Source organism: Chiloscyllium plagiosum, unplaced genomic scaffold, assembly GCF_037043375.1.
Source record: "Chiloscyllium plagiosum isolate Xiang-an unplaced genomic scaffold, Cpla_swu_hap1 HiC_scaffold_27, whole genome shotgun sequence".
NCBI classification, from domain to species: Eukaryota; Metazoa; Chordata; class Chondrichthyes; order Orectolobiformes; family Hemiscylliidae; genus Chiloscyllium; species Chiloscyllium plagiosum.
The window spans coordinates 63,352,273-63,367,808 of record NW_028270165.1 but is presented as its reverse complement, the minus strand read 5'-3'; the positions used below and the strand labels follow the sequence as shown (position 1 = coordinate 63,367,808).

The 15,536-nt window shown below is 48.6% G+C and overlaps 2 protein-coding genes across 4 annotated transcripts in view; one reads left to right on the top strand and one right to left on the bottom strand.

The window, feature by feature from the left end:
• LOC148144445 (uncharacterized) overlaps nucleotides 1-15,536 on the top strand; it is a 248,217-nt gene that overhangs the window by 34,717 nt on the left and 197,964 nt on the right. The window lies entirely within an intron of this gene.
• LOC148144447 (uncharacterized) lies at nucleotides 78-15,370 on the bottom strand. Of its 3 annotated transcripts, none has more exons than XM_087974698.1 (2): nucleotides 15,279-15,370; nucleotides 78-2,527 (listed from the first exon to the last, which is right to left on the bottom strand). In XM_087974698.1, exon 2 carries the CDS (start codon nucleotides 2,137-2,139, stop codon nucleotides 499-501), a length of 1,641 nt encoding a protein of 546 aa, XP_087830824.1. In that variant the 5' UTR covers nucleotides 2,140-2,527; nucleotides 15,279-15,370; the 3' UTR covers nucleotides 78-498. The 3 variants fall into 3 exon arrangements, with proteins under 3 accessions (XP_087830824.1, XP_087830823.1, XP_087830822.1); XM_087974697.1 differs by lacking the exon at nucleotides 15,279-15,370 and adding an exon at nucleotides 13,356-13,647; XM_087974696.1 differs by lacking the exon at nucleotides 15,279-15,370 and adding an exon at nucleotides 9,194-9,347.

Genomic DNA, 15,536 nt, shown 5'->3' with positions numbered 1-15,536 from the left:
CCCACCACCCCGCCCCCACCCCACCACCACACTGTCTTTGCTATTGGCCAGCAGCAAGTTGTCCCTTTGTAATTGGATCCTTGGTAAAGCCATAACCCGGAGGAAGTATTGCCTCACTCAGCAATTTCAACCCATACCCTCTCAACAAGTAAGTTTCTCCCTGCTCATTTGCCAGGAAGGGGCAGTGTAGAGTCAACCAGACTGCTGTGGGTCTGGGGTCACGTGTAGGCCAGACCGGGTAAAGGATGCAGCTGGAACGACTGAGTGAATCCTTTCCCACAATGGCGGTTCCCTTCCCTAACAAGGGAGAGAGTGAATCAGATGGGGGCTTTCTCCCCCGCACCACCCCCTCCCTGAAACGGTCTCATCGTTAGATTCCGAACTCCACATTTCTGACCGAATACCAATTCAGCCATCTGTCGTGGCAGGATTCGAACTCGGGAGTCCCCGGAACCGGGTTGATAGTCCAATCGATATTGGCACTCGGCTGTCACTCCTTCAATCCCCCTGCGATGGCACGTGAACTCGCTGGTGCTTCCGCAGGTTGGAGGAGTAGATGAAGCCCTTCCCGCACTGAGAGCAGGTGAACGGCCTCTCCCCGGTGTGGACCCGCTGGTGGGTCAGCAGGGTGGAGGCCTGGGTAAAGGCCTTCCCACACTCGGGGCAGCTGAAGGGCCTCTCCCCGGTGTGGACCCGCTGGTGGGTCTGGAGGTTGGAGGAGAAGGTGAAGCCCTTCCCGCACTGAGGGCAGGTGAACGGTCTCTCCCCTGTGTGGACATGCTGGTGGGTCAGCAGGTTGGAGGAAGTGCTGAAGGCTTTCCCACACTCGGTGCAGCTGAAGGGCCTCTCCCGTGTGTGGACACGCTGGTGCCTCAGCAGTGTGGAGACCTGGGTAAAGGCCTTCCCGCACTCTGGGCAGCTGAAGGGCCTCTCCCCTGTGTGGATCTGCTGGTGCCTCATCAGGGAGAAGACATGGGTAAAGGCCTTCCCGCACTCTGGGCAGCTGAACGGCCTCTCCCCCGTGTGAACCCGCTGGTGGGTCTGGAGGATGGAGGAGCAGGTGAAGCCCTTCCCACACTCGGGGCAGCTGAAGGGCCTCTCCCCTGTATGGACATGCTGGTGGCTCTGCAGGGTGGAGGAGCAAGTGAAGCCCTTCCCGCATTGAGAGCAGATGAACGGCCTCTCCTCCGTGTGGACACGCTGGTGGGTCTGGAGGTTGGAGGAGAAAGTGAAGCCCTTCCCACACTCGGGGCAGCTGAAGGGCCTCTCGCCCGTGTGGACCCGCCGGTGGCCCTGCAGGTTTGAGGAGCAGGTGAAGCCCTTCCCGCACTGAGAGCAGGTGAACGGCCTCTCCCCCGTGTGGACACGCTGGTGGGTCAGCAGGTTGGAGGAAGTGCTGAAGGCCTTCCCGCACTCGGGGCAGCTGAAGGGCCTCTCGCCCGTGTGGACCCGTTGGTGGCTCTGCAGGTTGGAGGAGCAAGTGAAGCCCTTCCCGCACTGAGAGCAGGTGAACGGCCTCTCCCCCGTGTGGACATGCTGGTGGGTCAGCAGGGTGGAGGAAGTGCTGAAGGCCTTCCCGCACTCGAGACAGCTGAAGGGCCTCTCGCCCGTGTGGACCCGCTGGTGGCTCCGCAGGTTGGAGGAGCAGGTGAAGCCCTTCCCGCACTGAGAGCAGGTGAACGGCCTCTCCCCCAAGTGGACGCGCTGGTGGGTCAGCAGGTTGGAGGAATTGCTGAAGGCCTTCCCGCAGTCGGAGCAGCTGAAGGGCCTTTCCCCCGTGTGGACACGCTGGTGCCTCAGCAGGGTGGAGGCCTGGGTAAAGCCCTTCCCGCACTCTGGGCAGTTGAATGGCCTCTCCCCCGTGTGGACACGCTGGTGGGTCAGCAGGGTGGAGGCCTGGGTAAAGGCCTTCCCGCACTCTGGGCAGCTGAAGGGCCTCACCCCCGTGTGGTCCTGCTGGTGGGCCAACAGGTGGGAGGAATGTCTGAAGGCCTTCCCGTAGTCGGTGCAGGGGAATGGCCTCTCCCCGGTGTGACTGCGCCGATGGGTCTCCAGGGCAGACGGGACACGGAAGCCTTTCCCACAGTCACCACACTTCCATGGTTTCTCCACAGGGCGGGATTCCTCAGGTTTCTCCATGGCCACAGCTTCAGCTGCACACAAACACGTGTAGAGCTCCTCCCTGCCGTGAAATCCCCTTTCAGGCTCCACAAACAGTGCGCTGCAACAGTGGGGTCTCTTGTCCAGTCCCACTGATGCTGAAAACGTCCTCAAACAGGAACCAAAAAGCGTTGATCCCTCTCACAGAAATCACATTCAAAACTTGTTGCGGTCCCGATGGATTGTGTGACTGTCAGACATTGACATCAAAGTGAGGACTGCAGACACTGGACGTTCAGTCGAAAAATGTGGCGTTGGAAAAGCACAGCAGGTCAGGCAGCATCCGAGGAGCAGGAGAGTCAATGTTTCAGGCATAAGCCCCTCATCCGTTAATTTTGAAACTTCAGTCTTCAGATTTTCAAATACTCTGCAAAAAGAGATTACAAAAGTCATCACTATCAGTGCAGGGTAGAAATTCAGAGCAAGCAATTCTACTTTCTGTGGAATATTCTTTTGTTGTTCCACAAAATTGAAAGCACCATCCCACTCTCTCTCCTCCTCGGTTCTCACTCAGCTCTAACTAATTCCCCTTAAGGTGCTGATTCAGGATCTTACAGGGGCAGAAAAAGCAAAAACATCAAGACTGACATCTCTCTGAATTTTGGATACCTCCACCTGAAAGTTAATATCTTTCACAACACTGGGATCCTGCTGAGAGTGAGCAGGTCTGATTTTGGGAAACAAAAAAAGTGTCAATTCAGGGTGAACCTGCAATGCAGCTTCTTGAGGAAGGACCAGACACAAAATGGTTAATGACCCCGGGAAGGTGGGAGTAAAATGAGACATCAAGGCATTAACACCGACACACTTCAGTCAAACTCTTCTGCTCCCAGTCAGAGCAAAACATGCTATGAAAGTCCAGCCTTCACAACCACACTTCTGCTTTCACTGAATACAATTAGAGTCACACAGCACGGAAACAGACCCTTTGGCCCAACCTGCCCAGATATCCTAAATTAATCTAGTCAGGTTTGCCATCACTTGGCCCCTATATGGGCCGGGTGCTGGCAACTGGGACTAAATTGGATTGGCTATCTTGTCAGCAAGGACGAGTTGGACCGAAGGGTCTGTTTCTGTGCTGTACGTCTCTATGACTCCAGTTTACCATCACTTGTCCTCGACCCATCTGAACCCTTCATATTCAGATGCCCATCCAGAAGCCTATTAACTTGTCATCGTACCAGCACCCACCACTTCCTCTGGCAGCTCATGCCATCGCTCAAGCGACTCCACATTGAAAGCATCTGGTCTAGTGCATCAGATGACATCAGGATAATCTCAGATCATTCCAGATCGCATCGATACTCAGTCAGTGGCTTTCCCGATCAGGATGTTGTACGTGATCAAACAGGTTAGTGGGTAGGCGATCCCCCACCTCAAGTATCTCTACGAGAACTCTCTTGCTGGAGGGTCCCTTGGAGACACTTCAACTGGACTTCATTGAGTTGGAGAAATGAGTTGAGTTGCTAGAAATATATGTTTTGCTTATTGTTGATGTCTTTTCGAAGTGGATTGAAGCCTACCCTCCTCCTAACGCTACTGCTGAGACTGTGGTGAAGATTTTGTTTAAGGAAATAATTCCCCGCTTCAGTGTACCTGCCTGCATTAGCTCGGACAATGGACCACACTTTGTAGGTAATATTAACGGAGAACTCTGATCCCAGCTTTGTATTTGTCGGCAACTGCATGGAGCTTATCATCCTCAGGCGGCCGGCCTTGTTGAATGTTTTAACCAGACTCATGACTAATCTTGCCAAATTAATGGCAGAGTCTGGCCCCTCCCGGTTATGCTAATCCCTGTGGCCTTATTCCAGATGCAATCCATGTCTGCGGGCAAGACGCGACTGTCTCCAGCTGAGTGTCTCTCTGGTCACCGCCTCCGTACCCCTTGGAACGATTTGGCTCCCTTCTCAGTCCACTTCCACCACATGACCAAAGCAATGATTGGTTATGTTCTAGCTCTAACTAGTGTTATGCGTGCCTTTCACTCCCAGGAGCGTGAGGCCTACAGCGATGTACCCTCCCTTTCAGCCTCGTCACGGGTAGAGCCTGGTTCGTTGGTGCTCGTCAAGAACTGGACTGGCAAAGGTCTCCAACCTCATTGGGATGGCCCCTTCCAGGTTTTACTTCCCACCCCTACAGCGGTCACAGTCGCTGAGCGCTCAGCTTGGGTCCACCTGCACCATTGTAAATTGATTGACCGCACTAATCAAAAGGGGGGATGAGGAGGAGAGTCCTGGAATCTCAACAAAAGGAGTGCACCCTGTCCAGTTGGGTTTTTGAATCTTGCTGTTGTTCTAATGTTAATCTTATTACAGATACTTGAACAGAAAGACCAGATGGTCCATCTGGACAGTAGAAATCAGTGGGAGTTACCATGTCGTTACCATGTTTTTTTGATTTTACCTGCAGACGCAAGCCTAGTGAGGATAAAAAATGATCAACCCCATTATTATGGTAAATATTTTAAGGACGCCGAGGTACACCATCCCTTTTTGCAGGACGGGCCGACTCGAGAAAAGGGAAGCCTGATAAGGGAAACTCCTCAATCTACAAACAACTTATTTATACAGGCCCACAGAACGCTCTTCACCCCAGAGGCAGTAGTATGTTACTCCTCTCTATTGGGAGATGACTTACTTGCCCCGTCCCCAGTCCCCGATTCCATTCTATTCGTCAGACTTCCTACTGCCGACCCTGCGAAGAGAAATATCACTTTCCAATACCTCCAGTCTGTGTATACAAACAGCTGGTGTAACACTGGCTGGGGTACAGCAGGCCTTATGCGGCACATGGACCTGGAAAGGAACCCTTCCCTTGCGCATTTATAGGCCTTTTCTCTTTTCAGAATCTGATACTGTCACCAAGATCATGTACAATAGAGCTAAGGGAGAGCCCAATGGGAACAGCATTCTGAGGACCATTGTCTCCCATACAGTGCAAGTGCTTGAGTCACTTGGCCCATTTTTTTTACAGCGCTCAAGCGACTCCTCTTGCAAAACCTCGACCCTTTACTCCTGTAGACCTGTGCAGACCCCCTGCTGTAACATTTCAGGAACCTATTTTGGCAAACTCTCCCTAATATACACCAAACCAGACTATTATTTCTTCAGCTAAGGTAAAGCTACCAATTTCCTCATCCTGGATGGCAAAGATAACCCTCATACGGTCAGTATCGGAGCCCTTGTTCCCACAACAGTACCTTGTCCTGGCCAGTGGACAAGTCGATGGAACTTCCATCTGAGGAGGATGCAGCGGTCGCTCTCAGCCAACCTTGCTCCAATTGGAAGGATCCCAAGGGACTGGGTGACAATACAGGACACCCGATAGGCGACTCTGGATTCCCCAGCCTGAGGTTGGAAGGGTCAGCAGGGGTGACAAGTCAACAGAACCGCAATTCCCTCTTTTGCGGCCTGACCATTCAAGGAAATAAGACTAAAGAGGCTCTGGAACAGAGTAAACCGGGATTCTCAGACCTGTGTCTTTACTCTGTGCAGAATCGGTATGCCTTAGACTATATACTTGACCGTGAGGGTGAGGTCTGCACCATTGTCCAAGATAAATGCACTATGGGCATTCCCAATCTCACTGGCAATATTAACTAAGATACAAGAAGAGATACAGAATGACTGAAGGGACCAGTTGGGGAAACTGCAGATCGGGCTGATGGTACAATTGGCTTATCAATTTAGCTATGTCTGTTTGTCGGTATTGGTATTATTAGGTGTTTAATTGCTAGGCTTATGAGGTCCCTTAGTGATATAGATTTGCCCCAGAACTTGTTCCTTTTGCGATCCGATGGCTCATCCACACGTGTCGATGGCGATGATAAATATGACCAGATGAGGTGCCGCTCTGCAGGATGTTGATCGTTGAACCACCTTGAAGGGCATTCGTTTGGACTAGCCTTCTCTTTCAGTGATCGCGGTGCAATCAGAGGGAGGAATGAGGGTGTGGGCATCTGGGTGATAAAGTCTATAGCCTTAAAACTTGTCTTTAAACATTCAGACTAAAATGTAATGCTGAATTATTGAATACATTTACTGCACTAGAAAATAAACAGGCAGGAAGGTTCAGAAAGAGGAGAGAACTTAAAGATAGGGACACCTGGGCTCACCAAGTGATAACAGGATGCTGTAAGGCAATTAAGAACATTTGCCTCAGCATCAGTGAATCTGTGTGAACAGGACACCAAGTGATAACATTCACAGCCGTTCCCTTGTGAAATGAATGATAGTCTTTGAATCTGACCCTGAAACAAGACTCGGTACTATCCATAACTTTGTAATTAATGGTTGGATCTTGTCCATTATAATGCATTCTTCCTACCCCTTGCAAGCAGGGCATTCACAAAATAAATCTTTGCTGTCTTGAGAGTTCAAAAGGACACGAGAGAGAGAGAGAGACCATTTTATTGCTGAGGCTGTTGAATCCCGTAGAGAATTAACTCTTAGTGCTTATCTACTATGGATTGAATTGAATTGCATTTTGGGACTTTATGATGAGAGGTTTTTATTCCAGGCTTCCAAAGAGTATGATCTCCAGGACAAACCAAGAGAGAGGCTTTACAGGTCTGAATTCTCAAAAGGATTCCCTGGGCCACCTCAAATCTCCACTTTAACATGGGAGGTAGGACAAAATGGCTTCTGCTTGGCTAACTCGGTGGGACTGAGTCAGGCAGATACTCACGACTCAGAACAAACAAGAAACCACAGACTGATATAAATCCAGTGAAAAAAACTGCAAATGCAGAAGTAACAAATGTGAACCTAACCATCAATCGCAGAAGTAACGGTTTAATCCTAACCACCAGACAGGACAAATACGATTCCAAGAACAGGTTGTCTACAAGAAATTATGATAGATTAGATTATATTCCCTACAGTTTGGAAATAGGCCCTTCGGCCCAACCAGTCCACACTGACCCTCCGAAGAGTAACCCAGCCAGAACCATTTTCCCTCTGACTAATGTACCTAACACTATGGGCAATTTAGCATGGCCAATCCACCTGACCTGCACATCTTTGTGACTCTGGGAGGAAACCGGAGCACCCGGAGGAAACCCACGCAGACACGGGGAGAATGTGCAAACTCCACACAGACGGTCACCCAAGGCTGGAATCGAACCTGGGACCCTGGGGCTGTGAGGCAGCAGTGCTAACCATTGAGCTGCCGTGCCGCCCTCGGCTAAGTCAAAACTGCACGAGGACCTTGCAGGATCTGATTGGTTGTTACTATGTGATCATGCTCAATGTCTGACTCTAAACAATGTACATAAGTTCTATCCAAACTCTGCAAAAGTCGGCAGATTCTTCTGGCACTCTAGGAGTACTCATCGGTAGCCCAGTGGTTAGCACTGCTGCCTCACTGCACCAGGGTCCCAGGTTCGATTCCAGCCTCGGGGGGCTGGCTTGTGGAGTTTGCACATTCTCCCCATGTCTGCATGGGTTTCCTCCAGGTGCTCTGGTTTCCTCCCACAATCCAAAGATGTACAGTTTGGTGAATTGGCCATGCTAAACTGCCCATAATGTTAGGTACATTAGTTAGAGGGAGGTGTGTCTGGGTGAGCTACTCTTCAAAGGGTCGGTGTGGACTGGTTGGGCCGAAGGGCCTGTTTCCACACTGTTGGGAATCTAATCTAATCCTTCTGGGCTGATCAGAATCTACAGACCCAGACGAATCAAAGAATAAACTATTGCTTGTGTGATTGACAAAGAGTCATTTCCAGGTGTGTTTATTGACCAATCCCAGAAATCTGAAGATCCGGACAGCAGTCCAGATCAGAACAACCAGATAGGAAACGGTTAATGTCCCCAGAATGTGGGGAGCAAAATAAGACACCAAGGCATTAACACCAACACCAGGGAGAAACTGAACATACAGGCGTGACAAACATTTGTGGCAAGCCAGAATCACAGATGTACAGCACAGAAACAATCCCTTCAGTCCATGCTGACCAGATATCCTAAATCAATCTAGCCCCATTTGCCAGCACTTGGTCCATGTCCCTCTAAATGCTTCCCAACATATACCCATCCAGATACCTTTTAAAGGTTGTAATTGTACCAGCAGCCACCACTTCCTCTGGCAGCTCATTCTTTACACACACCACCCTCTGTATATAGGAGTTGCCCCTTAGGTTTCTTTTAAATCTCACCCTAAACCTATGAGCAATCCCAGATCAAAGATCTTGTCTATTTACCCTCGCCATGCCCCACATTATTTTATACAAGGTTGTAGGGTCACCCCTGTGGGATATAGGTAAAGCAGTGTTACTTCTGCAACCATAATTGCTTCTGCAAGATAAATGAACTAACGCCAGGGTATAATTGTTTCAGCCAAGAGTGGAGTTAACAAGAATGAAAACTATGTGAAGGAAATACATAATTGCTTTTGTATTAGCTAAAGTGTGCATACATGAAATGTGCCTGCAAACAATGGTGGATGTTACAGACAAACAGATAAGGTGCTTTGAGGGGAGGGGGTGTAGGGTTAAGCTAGATATGCTCGTACAAACGGTTATAAGCATCTGTTTCCTGCTTCTGCAAAAACAAAAAAAAAACACAATCAAGGAGGTCAGAAGGCTCAGTGTCGGCGAAAAATGGGAGGAAACGTTGCTTTCGCAAACAAGGAAGCAGCTGGCAGTGAAAGAGGATATACGCCAAACACTTTGTTCACGCACAAGGCCGGATAAGGCAAGAAATAGACAAGAGTAATGGGCGCCACCGGGAAAGAATGGAGGGACAAACCGATCTTTTGAGGGTCAGCTTGGAACATGGGGGGGGAGGAATGTGACTGAGGGAAAGAAGCTGAATGTGCTGGAGCCAAAGTGGAGGAAGAACAGAGGATGCAAAACCGGCTTAAAGCTGCAATGAGGAATATTGCATGTGCTGTACTTGTACCTGTTGCAGTTACTGGTGGGAATCGGATGCATTTTAAACATCAAAACAGAAAAGATATCCAGCCCTTCCCATTCCCCCTTCCCAATCTCTATCCTTCCGTCCCTCCTCACCCGAGTAACTAAGACACATACCTGAGTTTGCGGAGGCTGCTCCCTCCCTGCATTCACTCCAGTTGCTACAAGTGACCAAATTCCCCTCCTCCCATCTCTGTCTCCCTCCCAGGATGAAGAGTTGCCCAGAGGGCGGGACATTCACTTTGAAACTGACAGGGCCACTTCCGCGTTGTGACGTCACAAAGGAACTAGGGGCGGGTCGAGGAAAAGTGACGGTTTAGGTGGCCGGGCATGACCCACATCGGGGCTACGCCTGCAGCAGACGAGAACGAGAAAACACTTTCCAAAAAAACCCCTTCCTTCAGAGAATTCCCACAGTGTGGAAGCAGGCCACTCGGCCTCACCGAACCTCCCAAGGGTCACCCACCCACACCGAATCCCCTACATTTAACCCTGAATCATGCACCTTACCTGCAGAATTTGGCATGGCCAATCCACCCTAACCTGCATATCCCAGAGCACTATGGGTAATTTAGCACGGCCAATCCACCCTAACCTGCACATCCCTGGGCACTATGGATAATTTAGCATGACCAATCCACCCTAACATGCACATCCCTGGGCACTATGGATAATTTAACATGGCCAATCCACTCTAACCTGCACATCCCTGGGCACTATGGGTAATTTAGCATGGCCAATCCACTCTAACCTGCATATCCCTGGGCACTATGGGTAATTTAGCATTGCCAATCCACCCTAACCTGCACATCCCTGGGCACTATAGGTAATTTAGCATGGCCAATCCACCCTAACCTGCACATCCCTGGGCACTATGGGTAATTTAGCATAACCAATCCACCCTAACATGCACATCCCTGGGCACTATGGGTAATTTAGCATGGCCAATCCACTCTAACCTGCACATCCCTGGGCACTATGGGTAATTTAGCATGGCCAATCCACTCTAACCTGCATATCCCTGGGCACTATGGGTAATTTAGCATGGCCAATCCACCCTAACCTGCACATCCCTGGGCACTATAGGTAATTTAGCATGGCCAATCCACCCTAACCTGCACATCCCTGGGCACTATGGGTAATTTAGCATAACCAATCCACCCTAACCTGCACATCCCTGGGCACTATGGGTAATTTAGCATGACCAATCCACCCTACCCTGCACATCCCTGGGCACTATGGGTAATTTAGCATGGCCAATCCATCCTAACCTGCACATCCCTGGGCACTATGGGTAATATAACATAGCCAATCCACTTTTAGATTAAAGTGGTACTGGAAAAGCACAGCAGTTCAGGCAGCATCCGAGGAGCAGGAAAATCGACGTTTCGCACAAAAGTCCTTCATCAGGAATAGAGGCAGATTGCCAGTAGGGTGGTGAGATAAATTAGAGTGAGAGTGAGAGTGAGAGGGGGAGGGGATTGAGAGAGATAAATTTCAGGTTGTCAGTTGTATGTTGATTTTAAAGAATTTAAAGGGTCTTTTAAGAAATAGTTTTAAGATAAGAAATTACTTGTCGCTGACCACAAAAAAAGGGCAGCAGGGGCATTTCGCAATAAGTTCATAGTTTGTAGGTCCGCGTTTTGGACTATCAAGATAGTAAAGGATGATCTCAGAAGTCAGACGGTTAGATAAGATAAGAGGAACTGGACAAAATAACTGGAAGGCTGTAACGAACAAGGACAGCCAAATAAGGCAGATTTAAAGAAAAACAAGCGAGGTAATTAATAAGTATGATAGGCTCAGGCTTGGGTGCAGGAATTACCAAATAAAGGAATAACGGGCGCAAGTAATAACCAAATAAAGGGATAGAATGAAATAGACACTTATGATAGGTTTATTGCTCAGTGTAGGGATGTTGAGAGACCCCTCAGAAAAGTATAAAAAACTCTGTATTTTACTGTCGGGTGTGTCTCTCTTCATACAGCCACCCATCTTGCAAGATGTTCGAATAAATGTGCTGCTTCAGAACTCTTTGACTCGGACTGAAAATTATTGATTAAGTGGGGTTCGTTTCTCACAGCACTATGGGTAATTTAGCATAGCCAATCCACCACAACCTGCACATCCCTGGGCACTATGGGTAATTTAACATGGCCAATCCACTTTAGATTAGAGTGGTGCTGGAAAAGCACAGCAGTTCAGGCAGCATCCGAGGAGCAGGAAAATCAACGTTTCGGGCAAAAGCCCTTCATCAGGAATAGAGCCTGCAGGGTGGAGAGATAAATGAGAGGAGGGTGAGGAGAAAGTAGCATAGAGTACAATAGGTGAATGGGGGTGGGTTTGGAGGGGAGGTCAGGGAGGAGGGTGGGGGAAGGTAGCAAAGAGTACAATGGGTGAATGGGGGTGGGAATGAAGGTGATAGGTCAGACAGGAGGGTGGAGTGGCCTGTTCGGATCTGAACTCTGCTGGTTTAAAGGTGGTCCGGAATCCGTGTAGGATGAGTTGCTTACGGAGGCAGGCACTGAGGAAGCAAATGTGGCTGTGGTAGCAAGTCTGTTTCAGGACATGGTTGAAGAGCTGCAGGGCAGAGGAAATGACCTGGGAGTTGCAGTGGGAGAGGGATTCCTTGAGATTCTTGTAGAGAGAGGAGGAAAACTTCTTCAAGGCAGGCATCCTTGCAAGAGGATTCACAGTAGGGTTAAAATCAACTAGGTAAAAACAAGGACTGCCGATGATGGAACCCAGATTCTAGAATCACATAACTCCAGGCTGTAGTCCAACTGGCTTCTTTGGAAGCAGTAACTTTTGAAGTGCTGCCTCTTCATCAGGTGGTTGTGGAGGATAAGATCCTAAGACACAATTTAGAGCAAAACATTCCAGTGTCCTGCCACTGAAATGGTATATTGATCAAACCTGGATTGTTAAGTCTTCCACCTTTTCAAATAGGTTGCAGGTCTCATTACAATGTAAATCCCAGAATTTCTTGTTGTCACCTTCTCGAGATAACAAGGTTTTATAGCAAAAGCTCACATCTCAGCTCAGACAATGCATTAAAGGTGTGAGGTCAGAGTCTGCCTGTATCCCAATCTTGAGTCAGACTGGTTCTGTTTCCAAAGTCGAATTTACAAACTATTACATGCATTGACTGCCTGCAGATTTTTCCTTAAAAAAGTGGATCGAATGTATCTGCAAATATACATCCCCCCTCCCACACACACACACACACACACACACACACACGCACAAGTTTGTTGGGTGAATTTGTACTTGCAGAATTACGTCTTACTTTGCTCAAAAACTGCATGAATCCATGTAAGATTCTGTAAGTCAATTTAACCATTGTGGCACAGACAGTCTCACACAGGGGAACTCACACCTTCAATACATTATCTGGGCTGACACGACACCAATTGGTAAAGTTCACTTGAGGATTTAACTATTTTAAAAGGTTTTGTGATTTACATTTGAAAGAACTGAAACTATCATGGTCATTCGAACAGATGAGAGACTTAACAAACAATCCAGGTCTTTTTCAATGTATAGTTTCAGTTACATCACACTATAAACTGTTGCTATAAATTCTGTGTCTTACAATTTTATATTCCACAATCCCCTGATGAAGGAGCTGCACTCCGAAAGCAACTGTTTCCAATTAAACTTGTTGGACAGAATTCCTCAAGTAGGGCACCATTCGAGTCCTGGGAGACTGCTATTTCTTGTTTACTTCGTAATGAACAAACATTAAGCACGATCCCCTTTTTATTTCTAATTATGTTTCATTTTTCTTGTTTTATTCCCTGCGATGATGTGGGAGAATTGTTAGATTTGGGTCAGCCATTTGGTCACATATTAAAGCCTGGAAACCATTTTGAATCTCAGCTTAGAGCCTGCTTGCTAAAACTTGTGTTTCCCAGGCTCAGCGGAAACGGTTGGCCTTGCAGCTGTACTGCTTCCTGATAAACAAATTCTTTCCTGACATGGGGCTTTATTTCCATCCCCACAGTTGGCGAGTCAGGCAGGAGATACCCGGGTCCTGCCAGGTCACCGCCGATATCCTTTGAGAGATGAAATATAGAGGGTGGTTGCTGCTTTAGTTGTGTCCAAAATAAAGGGGAAAGCTGGCCAGGGACAAAAATGCTGTTAGAAATGTTGATACAATTCTCCCTACTCAGCCACAAGATACGAGTGAGAGAACTCAACAGGGTCCTAGTGTCCTGACGTAAAGCTGCTGACAGCACCTGTGCTTTACAAAGTTAGTAATAATGAATTTGCTTACCCCAGGGTTACGAGAGGTGAAACCCTATTTGATAAGCCCTGGACCCACACTGAGGTCCGTGGCATTCTTCAAGATGCCCCCGATCTGTTTGAGTGCCCAACATTAGTTTTAATTGGCGAGTAGAAATCTGAAGTATAATTGCTCGCTTCAGGACATCCAGACTTGAATGAATTTGGCATACAGGACACATTGGGCAACTATTAACTGAGACATGTAGAAAGTTGACGAGTGTTAGAGAGAGAGAGGCGCGCAGGCAGACAGAGAGAGAGAGGTGTGCAGGCAGAGGGGGAATAAGCGGGCAGAGAGAGAGAGGGACGCAGGCAGGCAGAGAGAGAGAAAGAGAGAGGGGGGCGCAGGCAGGCAGAGAGAGAGAAAGAGAGAGGGGGGCGCAGGCAGGCAGAGAGAGAAAGAGAGAGAGGGGCGCAGGCAGGCAGAGAGAGAGAGAGAGGGGCGCAGGCAGAGAGAGTAAGAGAGGTGCAGGCAGACAGAGAGTGAGAGAGATGCAGGCAGGCAGAGAGTGAGAGAGACGCAGGCAGGCAGAGAGTGAGAGAGACGCAGGCAGAGAGTGAGAGAGACGCAGGCAGGCAGAGAGTGAGAGAGGTGCAGGCAGAGGGGGGCATAGGCAGGCAGAGAGAGAGAGAGACAGGGGCGCAGGCAGGCAGAGAGAGGGGGGGGCGCAGTTAGCGGGAGAGAGGTGCAGGCAGGCAGAGAGAGAGAGAGGTGCAGGCAGAGAGAGAGAGAGAGGCGCAGGCAGGCAAGTAGAGAGAGAGAGAAAAAAAAGAGAGAGAGAAAAAAAGAGAGAGCGAGAGCCGCAGGCAGGCAGGCAGAGAGAGTGTGTTTGTTAACCACCTCCTTGCCTGGTCGGCCTTTTTCCCTGTCTACAACTTGCTTTTATAGAATCACCTCGCGTACATTGTTATGAATATTGTCGAATAAGAGTAGATGTATTTAGTAGATGAATCAAAACCATCCCAATGGCTGAAACAGCTGACACTCTAGTGTTGGACAAGTGGGAAATATTTGCATCAGTTAACCAAAACTCTTCAGAGTTTACATTCATGGGTACGCCAAGCCTCAGCATTAGGACCGGGCATATTGGAGCTGAGATGGAAAGGCCCGTTCCTAGTCCTGCTGGGTTACCCGGTCAGCAGTCAGGGTCAAGGGGAGGCCGCATGGACACACACAACACAATGCAAACGAGCGCCACCTCCTGGAGGAACACCAGAAGACCCCGTCAGAGACACATCTTCAGCCTTCATCCGTGAATGACTCAGCCTGATCATTCTGCCTTTCACTGCACTATTCCTTATCTTTCTTTCACTAACTATGTTTGATTGGGCCTGATAACCTCTAGTAAACAGGAATTACAGTTGATTACTTTTTTTTTATGCACAGTAGGTCAACCACTCTAGCTGCTAGGTATGTGCCCATATCCCCATCCGTCCTGAACTCGTATCAAGCGAGCCCTTATAGAGTTTGAGCAACTTGCAGCTTTCTTTTCCCCTGCCTTTGGAACTGGATACCAAAGTCACCCCGCAGACAATCCTGTGCTCTGCTCAGTTCACTGTTGTGGCCCTCCTCTCCAGCGATCTCCCAGATGCCGAGATTTGCCATTCCTGATGAAACCCCTGATGATGATTCCCAATCCCTGGAGCCTTCCTTACTGAACCCGAGGACTATCAGTCTGATCTCCAAACACCAACCCCTGATAATACCCCTGGCTCTGGGTATAATTCCTCCTTTTGCTGACATCCACAATCTCTTCTTTTTAATAAAAAGGAGGGATTGTGGGAGAATTTGATCAAAATTGACAAAACTGCATGGAAGCCATTTTGTCACAAAGCAATGTTTGCAGGAAAATGTAGCCTGTTAACATAATGCTGTCTGAGCCCTGGCTATGGAATTCTGTTTTGATAGACTGACCTTGCAGCTGCAGGCTGTCTCTGCTCTTCAGGCAATTAGACTGTGCTGCTTCATAGAATGATGGATTCGTTCTCTCTGTCCCTTATCGGTAATTAGAACCTAGCTGAACCTGCAGTATAAGATAACATTCAGTTTTGTAGACATTAAGAAATGTAGGTCTGGGCAATGTATGTGAACCTTACGACTGCCCCTCAGTTGCATAATTAATGGAGAGTGGGACTTGTGATGTACCATAAAACTTGTAACATTCTGTATTAC